At 40.4% G+C, this 11,343-nt stretch overlaps 1 protein-coding gene and 1 long non-coding RNA gene across 4 annotated transcripts in view; one reads left to right on the top strand and one right to left on the bottom strand.

Annotated features, from left to right (window-relative positions):
• Positions 1–595: 595 nt before the first annotated feature.
• The window catches only part of ASAH1 (N-acylsphingosine amidohydrolase 1), a 15,734-nt gene continuing 4,986 nt past the window's right edge, over positions 596–11,343 (top strand). For both annotated transcript variants that reach the window (XM_083833528.1, XM_083833529.1), the window contains exons 1-8: positions 596–776; positions 5,719–5,765; positions 5,957–6,047; positions 7,321–7,407; positions 8,034–8,112; positions 8,985–9,059; positions 9,505–9,550; positions 11,048–11,192. In XM_083833528.1, the coding sequence (XP_083689654.1) occupies positions 627–776; positions 5,719–5,765; positions 5,957–6,047; positions 7,321–7,407; positions 8,034–8,112; positions 8,985–9,059; positions 9,505–9,550; positions 11,048–11,192 (720 nt within the window). In that variant the 5' untranslated portion in view covers positions 596–626. The remainder of the gene's footprint in view (positions 777–5,718; positions 5,766–5,956; positions 6,048–7,320; positions 7,408–8,033; positions 8,113–8,984; positions 9,060–9,504; positions 9,551–11,047; positions 11,193–11,343) is intronic.
• LOC310898434 overlaps positions 783–11,343 on the bottom strand; it is a 24,106-nt gene continuing 13,545 nt past the window's right edge. For both annotated transcript variants that reach the window (XR_014583294.1, XR_014583295.1), the window contains 2 exons: positions 10,539–10,718; positions 783–1,864 (listed from right to left, as the gene is read on the bottom strand). This is a non-coding gene — a long non-coding RNA (uncharacterized lncRNA). The remainder of the gene's footprint in view (positions 1,865–10,538; positions 10,719–11,343) is intronic.

Below are 11,343 nucleotides of genomic sequence, written 5' to 3'. Positions count from 1 at the left end.
TTAGAACAAAAATTGGTAAACACGGTACAGGGTTTTTTATTGTTGGCTTGCAAGATTCTTTTCAGCTAGTGAAGCAACTGAGGAGTACTTTATGTTACTGTATTTACTACGTTAATGAGAGATTTTCAGGTAGTAAGCTGTTGCTGCTAGTAGGGTATTATTTGAAAGCTAATAGGTCAGGACATCTAACACAAGGTAAGGTGGTAATGCTGTCATTACTTGAAAATGAGAGTGGAGCCTTTTGGGGAAGCACATTAGTTCCCATGGAAAGCTTTGAAGGGAGTGGATGGGGAATTAAGACCAGAAACAGGTTCTTGGTGGTGTTTTTTTTTTTTTTTTTTTTAACTCATGCCTGAAAGTCAACCCTCTCCTTTACCAAAAAGAAAATAAAAGGGCGGGGGAGAGAAGAGGGGTGAGTGGGGGGGTGTTCTCCGTAGCAGAGCAGGCTCCCCAGGGCAGTAGGCAGGGTTCAGGTCGGCACACACAGGGGCAGGGGGCTAGGAGCCCACCGCTGAGGTAAGGGGGGCGCTGAGCCCCTCTCCGGACCCCGCCTGGCGGCGTCCCGGGGCTGCCGGCGCCGCCGCCCCCTCACGGCAGGGCCGGGCCGGGCGGGGCGGGCGGCTGTCATGTGGGCCGCCGCACATGACTGGCGCTCCCAGCCGAGCCGGGAAGGGAAGCGAAGCGAAGGGAGGAGGAGGATGGCGGGCTGGGGCCGGGCGCTGCTGCCGCCCGCTGCGCTGCTCGTCCTGGCGCCGCTCGTCCTAGCGCCGGACCCGGTGAGTCGCAGGGGGCGGCCCGGCACGGCTCGGCCCCGGAGAGGCGGCGCGGCCGGGCCCGCCCGAGGCCTGGCGGGGCTGCTGAGGGCACGGGGACGGGGACGGGGCGGCGGCGCCTTCGTTTTTGCAGGTGTTGGGTCGCTGGGGTGGCAAACAGCGCTCTGACGGCGGTGGTCGCTTGTTTTGGTATTTGTTGGGCTTGTTTTACACGCTCTCCACCTGCCTCGTTGTTGCTGCGTCGTATTTCCTGTAAATAAGTTTCACAAATACCGTACTGTTACACCAAAACCGTCATTTTTCAAAAGGAAAATTAAGGGTTTGCTAAAAGTACATACGCTTTTGAATCTACTTAGTGCGTTTGCTGTCGTTTCATCCCAGAGGAGAAGTTTAGAGCAGGTGGGTTTGAGTTCCTGGTTTTATTACTTCTTTTAATAGCTGAAGTATGTAACCTTCAGAGGAAATGCGAAGTCAGGTTTGTGTGTGGACGGGGCTGGCTTCCACCTCCTCAGCACGTGAGCAGAGCCCTTCTCGTTTCCTGCTGGTTTTTATTCCCGAAGCACGCTTTCACCTCCTCAGCTTCCAAATCTCCTCCTCTTCCGCAAGGGGAAAGTGGCAGCTATCAGCAAATTCCTGCCGGCCACAGCTGGGTTTTGCATCTGATCGCACTCGGTAAATCTTTGCGCATATACAGCATCCACTGGGTGTCCAGGCTGCAAATGGTGCTGCTGGGCAGCCAGACCTCAGGCTCGGGTATTTGATTTTTGCTTCAGCTGCTGGCCTGCCACAGTCACTGAGGAACGAACAATGATCCCTGTCTTCCTACTTAACAGATGCTTGGGTTCTTGTCTTTTTGTTAGCAAAGAACACGCCAGCCAAATGCCGTGAATTACATTGCAGTTCTGCAGACTTTCACTCCCTTTAGCTTTGGTTAGGTCTCTGCAGCCATACTGATGGTTTTTTGTCCAAAATGTGATTTAAATTGGCTTGGATCCCATGTCTTCAGTGCTGCGAGAGGACTTTGAACTTCCATGTTTAGAAAGGTGAACGTCACCTGGATTGCTACAGCACGGCAGGATATCGGCACTGTCCTGCAAGGGGAGAGGAGCAGAGAAGAAAATGTTCTAGACCACAGAGTTCACGGACCAAAAGATGCTGAATAGAACAGGGTATTTTGTCTATCAGAGACTGAATGTCGTGTCCTTTAACTACAGAACGGTATTTCACAGCATGAAGAGTGTTTTACAACTATTTTGAAATAAGAAGATAAGAAACAGTGAATATTAAGGAAGGACACCAGAGATGACCATCTATGTCAAAAACATTTTTGAGGGCAATAAAGAAAGTCTTAGCGAGGGCATTGTTTAGACAGGACAAGCTACATTCAACTTATTTATATTAGTGAAATTAGGCTAGGATTTAATAACTCAGCAGTTATTAAACCATGCATTAATTTTCTTTACTACAGTGAATAATAACTGTTATTAGGTAGGTTGTTGGTTTTGTTTTTTTTTTTTTCAGGCAGTAATTCACCGTGATAGTTTCTTAGCTGTTTGTTTTCTGTTCTGCTCTACTTTGTTCATAGAATAGGTCATAACAAAACTATTCTGTATTATTTCCCTTATTTTATTATTATTTCCATCTTTCCCCATGCCACATTGTCTTTCTCCTCTACTGCCACCTTTTCTTTTAGCATTTTGGTCTTGTGCTGCTAAGCATCCATTTTTGTATCGTTACATGCATACAAATTCTAAAGTCAGCTGTACATCAGATAACCAAAACACACAATCTACTAATGAAAGGTGACTTTAAATAATAATAATAATAAAAACAGGGATAGACATCATTTAATCACCTCTCAAAAATAATTGTATTCCTCCCGGGAGGGTTTAATGTTTGAAAAGCAATTTCATAGTGACCTCCTTGTGCTAGGGAGCTTCTGCTGGCTCTTCCTGGGAGACCACCTGCAGCTTGTAAAGTCTGAAACTAAAGGTGATCCCCAGTTTGGTGCTAGAAGGCTGCATGTGCTTCTCTTGGCCAGTGTTTGTTGTTGCTCTTCCAATGTCAAGCCTTTGCAGTGGGGAGGATCTCGCTGACACAGCACTAACTTCACAGCTGCTTATTTCATCCTGGTGATAGAAAGTGCCTGGTGGTTTTTTTGGTAAAGACTCCCTCAAGCAACAAATAGTTGTTAGGTTTTAGCTAGTTTAATAGCTGGTTAGTTAAGTTTGTGCTGGAACTTAGAAAATCTAGTGCAGCATTGGGAGTGTTTGATCTTTCTGAAGACCCAGGAAAACTGCACCAGCTCACAAATGTTTGGCTGTGACATCAGCATCTCGAGGCAGGAAGCTCAGTTACACTAAAGTGTTTTTAAAAAGTCGCCTTTCTCTTTTTTTAACCTTGTTAAAGAGAAAAAAAAAATCACAAAAAGAAACCAGTTTTCTGTCCATTGGCAGAAATTTATGTAAATATATATATATATAGTTTTCTGATTGTTTTGAGATCCTTTTAAATTACTTTTTGTCTGCCAGCATATAATAGTTTATGTAAAGAAATTGTTAATAATCTTGGCTTTCATCAGATGTCTCCAGCAACACTTGCAGGTTAGGAAGATGTCTTAAGGGGTATTGTTTATTTAGCTTGCTTTATACAGAGGCAGGTAAGAAGTCAAAAATTACTGAGATACAAGGAGGAAATATTTTCTCTGTTCTCTATATCTCTCTTTTAACTCTTCCTTTGTTCCTTTCCTCACCTCTTTTGTGGCTTAGGTTGCAGAGGACTGGGAGGACAAAAATAGCATCATATACAAGATTAAAATCTCAGGGGAGATAGGAATGACATAACAATTAGTACCTGGAACATCACTCTGAAATCAGTTCGCCTGGCCACCGCTGTTTGCTCTGTGTATACATAGACTATGCTGACAGATAACTGAACTCTTATGGTAGAAGGATCCAGCGGTGTTCAGTACAAACTCCTTGACAAAGAAAACTGTCGGTAACCTTTCCAGGAAGCAGGATTTCCAAGCTGAAGTTCATTAAATACGTGACGATCTTAACCTAAATGTGTTCACGTGCAATTCATCACTTACACGCGCGTGTGTTCCTGTAAACCTTGCACCAGTCCTGTTCCCAGGACTTGTTGCCTGTCCTCCGTATTGAAGAGAGCCTACCTGCTGAGTGTGAAAGGGACCCTTTGGGATTATTTTTTGTTGTAGCCGTTACCTGTCAGGAAGCAGATTTTGACAGCAGATTTTTCCAGAAGGTTCAAATGTGTGCAATCATTGCAGCAGGATGTATACGGGACGTAGTTTTTTCTAGCTTACTTTAGTATTGACAGATGGAAAATTTCCCAAGACAATTGCTTTAATACTGTCATATGCTTGTCTTTGCATGAAGCCTCTGACTTTCGTTGCCTAACTAGTCACCTGATATCTTCTCCCACCCTCCTTGTTTTGAAACTTCCTCATTTTGAAAATTAAACTGGCTCTTGTGGCTGACCTTTTGTTCCAGCAATGCCGAGGCTGGAACTGCACCGCACTGAGGGCTAGGAAGGGCACAGCTGCTAGCCACATATGTGGGGAAGCCAGGCTTCACCTCGTGCTTTCTCCCAGCCCCTGGAAACCACAACGAAAATAACACGCTGTGATAATGCACAAAAATTGATGTGACTTAAAAATTCCCGTTTCCCATTGTAACAAACGGTGCCAGTGTTTAAAGTTGGTGGCATTTGTAGATCATGGCATTGAGAACAGGCAGTGTGATTAGCCCCAGGGCAATGTGGCCATTAGGGAGCTCATTGATCACGGATGGGTAGCTGCTAGAGATCCTGCCCCAGTTTTTGTTGTGGAGCGCGTTACAAGGACACATTAGTAATCTAATTGCCACAGCCAAGTTAAAATTGGAAATCAGCGACGAAGCGGGGAAGGATCTCTGTGTATTTGTATTTCTCTTTTGCCCCCCAAACACTTGTGCTTTGGCAGCCTGTGCATGGACTTGTAGAAAACAGCATACAAGTACGTTTCCCTTCTCCTGGGGAGATGCTGTGCTCCCAGGAGCTTACGGATCTGCTTAAGTAGCTTGGGGGATAAATGCAGTCTGTGCTCGACTGGTTTGAAGTCCAAGTGCAACTAACAGGCATTTGTTTGTATTGCAGTGGGTAAGACGTGCCTTAATAATTCTGGCGTGTATACCCATGTGCGTGTGTAGGTATATGCATGCTTTAGGTAATTGATGGGAAAGCGCCCCTGCGTTTGCTTTGAGCACACCTTAGTATGGTTCTCAAACTTTCATTTTTAACTAGCCATACTTAAGAGAATGAAAGTAATTAGCTTTTAGCTATAGTTCTGAAATGTGACTCAGAATAATTAGCACCAGCTCAGGAGCATTCTTCCATACTATGTTAAAAAATAGATAAACTTGCTGTATAGCTCGTACCTGTGGCTGAGCAATTTGCCCACAGTTGTGCGTGCTTTCTCAGCCCCTGCTACAAAACGAAGCTTAATAGTGAACATATTTATAGTGGCATTATAAAGTGAAACTGTAATTCACTACACAGAACAAATTGGCCCATACCAAGACTCAAGATTCCTGAGTTTTTCTGAAGAAAATGCTTTTCAAGTGCTCTTATGGTCATGTAGTTGAGTCACATTGTGTAAAAATGGGTTTGTATATTCGTTGTAAACTTGGGTTTGTCTTGGGGTACATTGGACAAGTGACCTGAAGCTCGGTCAGGTAGCATAGGGAAGTTGCAGTTCATCCACTGCCTCTTTTATTCTCCTCTCCTCCTTTTCCAAAGTCCCAAGACTTTTACTTCATTTATTATTGAGTCATCATAAATCAAATCAGTTGATTGGTCTTAAAGGTCCAAATCAAAACTAAGTCTTCTGGAACAATAAAATATTGTAACAAAGAAGCTAAGCAGTAATCTTTTACTGTCTTCACAGTATGGAGAAGACTGCAAGAGTAAAATGTACCCTCCGTCAGGACCAACGTGAGTAATCTGTTTGGACCTGTCTAACAAATTGCAGAAAAGTTGTGATTTGCAAGTGTCAGCAATTCAAGTTTTGTTGAGACTTGTTCACATTACAGATACAGAAAATACCAGTTACAAGTGAAAAGCACTTGTTTTGTCAAATGTATTTTCAAACTTCCTTTAAATCTGCGCTGTCACTCTTCTTTTAGGTTCAAAGGGAATGTTCCCACATATATCATAAATCTTGATTTGCCTCCCAGCAAAAGATGGGATGAGTTGATGCGTGACAAGAAGACAGAGGTATGAAAGCAGAGCTTACCTTTAAGTGTAGCGTGTATGACTGGCATGTGTCCTTTTATTATAGAAAAGGTTATAAGAAATACTGTGCTGAAATTCTATTATTTCTATTCTAGTTTATATATAGAATAGAATATTTCTAGTTTACGTTTTACTATGGTTCTAGAATACAGTAATTGCTTGACTGAACTTCCTTCTGTTCAACACTTGAACAAATGTAAGGGTTGGGGCACAGACAAATGAAAATAGTGCGACATAAAGCAGACTTTAATTTATAAAAGGTCTTTAGTTATGAAGTAATACAGCACGAGGCGATGAGTATATCAAAGCAACAGCTTCAGTAAGCAGAAGTGAAACTGAGACAGCATCCCTTCTCTGCGCATCCACACTTCTCTGAAAACGTGGGGTGAGATGATGAAATGGCGGAGGGAAATGAAGAACGTCTCACCCTTTTTAGGGGTGTTAGTTGCAGAACTGGGTTTTTTACAGGGTAAATAACCTTTAACATACTCAGGTCTATTTCAGGCTACAGCTCTTCTCCTGAAGGTTGCTGAAATTCAATTCAGTAATACTAAATCTCTATAAAAAGGCTGGGGCTGTATTGCTATTGACTGTTTTGCTATGTGCTGTATTGCAGTTGACTTTGACCTTTCAACTCTGAAAGTTAGACAAATTCTACTTATAATTTTTATTTTAAAAATCCTCAAAAAAGCTTTTTTTTTTAAATTTGTACAAGTGGGTTTTGGAAACTTCGGGTTGCATCTTAAATGTTGAACGGTTTTATCTTACATTTTAGAGTTAGATTCCATAGAGTGGCACTCCATCGTTATGGCCATTCTCATATTGCAAACAAAGCTTTTTCTGCTGTCCTTTCCTAAGGAAGTTATCTAGCCTTTTTTTATTATTATTATTTAAAAATGTCAAAGCTTAAGCAAAGAGCTCTTAATTAAATTTTTAAAGATGGAACAGTGCAGAATATTTAAAAAGTGATCACATGAGCAGAAGACAAGAATGGCTTTTTCCTGTATTTTTTTTTTTCTGATAGAGGGATATGTAGAAGCTGATCTAGAATGTTATTTGAATAAAGCTTGGAAAGCAACTCTTAAATGGGCAGTTGGGAGTGTTTTTCTCAGCAACATCATATTTAGCACTTTCTTTAAATATATATATTTTTTAGCAAAATGTTGAAGTAAAGTATGTGAAAGAGTTTTGTTAGTATTCTAGCAATTGTTATGCTCAAGATCTTCTATTCAATAAAAGCCCTTGTTCTTTTTAGTTGAAGACCGTAGTCCAGAATATAAAAGATATAGCAAATACCTTCTTTCCTAGTGGTAAAATTGTTGACATAGTGGATCACAAAATAGTAAGTATTTTCAGCTTAATTATTTTATTACTGTGTGCTCTGACTACCAGAATTAAAATGCTACTAAATTTGGCAATAAAGACCTTTATATGTCATATTTTTTCCTCTTAGATTATTCAGAACAAAAATGTTATTTTGAAGAGTTAAATTACTCTGAAACCATCAAACCTAAAATGCTTATCTCCACCTCTTTTAATTTTTCCAAGAACTTTTCAAGTTTGAATTAGTCATACTGGGCATATACACTATTTTGACATAAAGCTAGCATATACGGGTAGTCATGCTGATATGTTAGAGATTCCTTTAAATACTGACAACCTCAGGCTCAGTTCCAATTGAACTCTTCTGTTAAGAGTCCTATTTAACGCTGTTCTGTCTATTGCTCCTAACAATAATTAGATATTGTGCTAATCTCCGTTGCTCACTTGTCAATATTTTGGTAAATGGTATTTACTTTCCATAAGTATGTACTTTTCATCCAAGTACTCTGCAAACATCCTCAAGTTCTACAGACTGCAGAAGAAATAAATACTTATTTTTATAGTGCTAAGAATGGGGAGAGGTTTGTTTCAAATAACAAAATAGCCTTTACTTACACAAACAACGTACAAAATTTTTCCTTTCAGTCACACCTAACCGAAACACTTCCTTATCCTTTCAATGAAGAGCTTCAAGGGATTGCAAATTCATCTGGAGTTCCTCTGGGTAATAGTCTCCAATGTTTTGTTAACATAATGGAAAACTAGGAATCTAGACTCATTTAAAATTAGTATACGTAACAATCTGCTGTACAGTTGTATTCAAGTTGTGACTTTAACAAATAAATTATTAATTAAGTAAAATAAAGCAATAAATTCCATCCCATACTAAATGAAAACAGTATTTTAGAAGGGAATGGCAATGAATCACATAACACTTTCATCAGGCTGGGCCTTCTCTGTGTAACTTCTCACCCCTGAGCTTTGGGAACTAGAGGGAGTTCTGGCTTCTGTGCACCCAGAATTTGGGGGATTCTTTGGTTCTCTTTGGTTTCCTGTTCAGCTGCGTCTGCTGTTGATGTACCAAGGCAAGGCTCGCTTTCATGCTGTGCTTTTTCTTCTTTGAGATCCTTACCACATCTTCCTGCCTGTCTTCTGCACTCCCTGCAAAAGAAATGTAATCCCAGGCAAGAAGTAGACACTGAATTCTTCCAGAATCTAGACAGAGAAAGTTCACAGACCCACTCCCACTGCTTCCTTTGAATATGAGCAATATACCCATTTCTTGCATGGGAGAACTTGTGCGTATAGCACCTTATTTCTTTAAAGTGAATTTTACAGCTTGTTTTGAAGCTTCTGGAGGAGGAAGTAGCAGTGACTGTGAGCTTTCTGTATGGTAAGGCAGAATGCCAAGAGATTTTCATCCTTCTGTTGGCCTGTCAGGAAGCTCTTGATTTGGCTGAACTGGTCATTTCAAATATCAAATGTGATTAAATAAATTCTTAAGAGAAATAGGATAGAATGCTGAACTTTGCAGTATGCTTTTTTCTATTTTTTTTTTGGCAAAAGTTTCAAATTATTTTTTTTCTTCTTTTCTAGGGGAAATTGTTATTTTTAACATCTTTTATGAAATTTTTACCGTGTGTACATCAATAGTGGCAGAAGATAAAACAGGTAATGTATCCCAGAATGGTGCTTTTGGTTTTGTCCTATGGCAGGAAAGAGTGAAAATAAGAGCTGGTTTCATTTTCTAAATTAGTTCTGCAGCCCTTGTCTGCATCTGTTCCGATTTAGGAAACTTCTCAGGAGGCTTAACAAAAGTCTCACTTTTAGAGAAAGCTGAAGGTATTACCGTTGGATTAAGAATTTGGAACGTATATAAGGCTGAGATAGCGATTTTAATAGTTGATTTCTGTTATTAGGTTATTATTTTAGTTATTAGGTAAAACATTACTCTGGGTAAAACAGGAAAAAACAACCATTGTTCTGTGCTTAAAAAAGGAAAACTGTGCAGTGGTATTTTCCCTGCTGATGTTTTCTTTTTTCTAAGCTGATATTTGTCTCCTTCTTGAGGAAAGTTTATGTGTATATATTTACTTATTTTTTCATTTTACTGAAGGGAAGCTTTATCATGCCAGAAACTTGGATTTTGGACTCTTCCTTGGGTAAGTACATAAACTTGTACCTTTTGGGTTTAAAAAAGAAAAAGAGATTGGAAAGTCAGCTGAACTTCAGATTTCTACATGCCTTCCTTGAGCATAATTGATGAATTGAATGTTGTTAGAAACAGTGACAAGCAAGTCTGCATTGCATATTGTGGAAGAAAGCCTAAAATGAACAAAAGGATTGTTCTGTGATCACATGTCAAGCTGCTTTGCAGTTGTAAGGAATGACTTTGCAAAAACAATTGTTCATTGTTACTGAGTGCTTTCTCAGCTCCAGTTAAATCCATCTCAAACATCTCTAGCAAAGAACAGTCTGTGTAACCTTATTTCAGAGGCACAGCATACCTTGTTCATGAAGTGATGGGACAGAAGCATCAATTTTGGTGTGAAACCAAAACCCCCCAGTGAAATGGGGGTTGGGTTAGGGTGGGTTTGTTTGCTGTTTCCAAGTTATCCCCACAGTTGCTGTACTGTGCTTCACTGGCATTTTCTATCACTTATCATTTCTGCTCAGAAGTCGGTGATTTATATTCCACTGATCTGGCTTATTGACACACTTATTGACATACAAACTTTGATGACCAGCACTGGATTCTCTTTTAGTTCTAATTTCATACTTCATGATTGGGTATTTCATTTTGTTTTATGAGTATATTCGTATTCCCATGCATGCTTTTATTATATTACAGTATATTTTGAAATGTCACTTACTCAGATGACTGTTAATGTTCAGATGGAATTTACAGGTTCATTAAACTTCTCAGCTGCCTGTCAAATAGTCAGATACCGTCAACTGTGACTGCACCTATCCCTTAATAGGCTTGTGCGGAACTACTCCGGTGTGCCAGCAAGACTGGGAGGAACATGCTCCCTGAAAATTAAGGCAACTTTGCAAAGCTGTTCCCAGAACTTGGATTATTTCCAGAGAATGTAATTGTCTACTAAGTATTCCTTAGTATCTCCTCACATACAGATTGCTCTGGCTTACCTTACAAACTGGCATTGGGTCCTCCCATCATGTAGAACAAATACAATTGCACACATTTGTTTTCTCCCTTTGAAATGAAAGAGTTTGAGGGAACTGGCTCATTCTGCTGCAGCACAAACAACATATGCTTTCAGAATACAACAGGTTCGGTGTCGTAATCAGTGTTGTAGTGGCTTCTCCCTGGCAGTAGGAATAGAATTAAATTATCATTCAGAAGTTATCATTGCCTCAAAACAAACCATCTGTACTGATGGTGCTGTTTAATACAGAGTAGTATTTGTGCTGTTGGTCTCAATAAAGCTTGGTTCTTTTCATTGACTGCCTATGCATTTAGACTTTCTGGTTGTCCCTTGCTCATGCTGCTCAGGTAACTACTGAGCAATACTGTCTATTGGTATGAGTAAGATCAGAGCACAGGCATCACGCACAAGAAACCCGTGGTTTGTAATTAGATGCTTTAAAAGCTACTGGGGGAGGGAAAAATTCAAATGCTGTGCCATCTTCCACAGGTGGGATGTTAAAAACAATTCCTGGACTCTAACTCGGGAACTGAAGCCTACAGTGGTAAACTTGGACTTCCAGAGAAACAACAAAACAGTATTTAGGTCTACGAATTTTGCAGGATATATCGGCATGGTGTCCGGCGTCAAACCAGTAAGTATGGTGGGGGAAGATGTCAGTTTGTTGTTAATGCTGCAAGCTTCCCTTTAAGATGTAAATCTTCCTACTTTAATCCTATGTACTGGGATGTTTTGATTAATGAGCTCTTAATTGCTTTAGTACACAGTATAGATATTCGAAGAAA

This window comes from Anser anser (genome assembly GCF_964211835.1).
Source record: "Anser anser genome assembly, chromosome: 4".
Taxonomy (NCBI): Eukaryota; Metazoa; Chordata; class Aves; order Anseriformes; family Anatidae; genus Anser; species Anser anser.
Note: the sequence above shows the minus strand (reverse complement) of the source record. Positions and strands in the feature narration are given on the sequence as shown.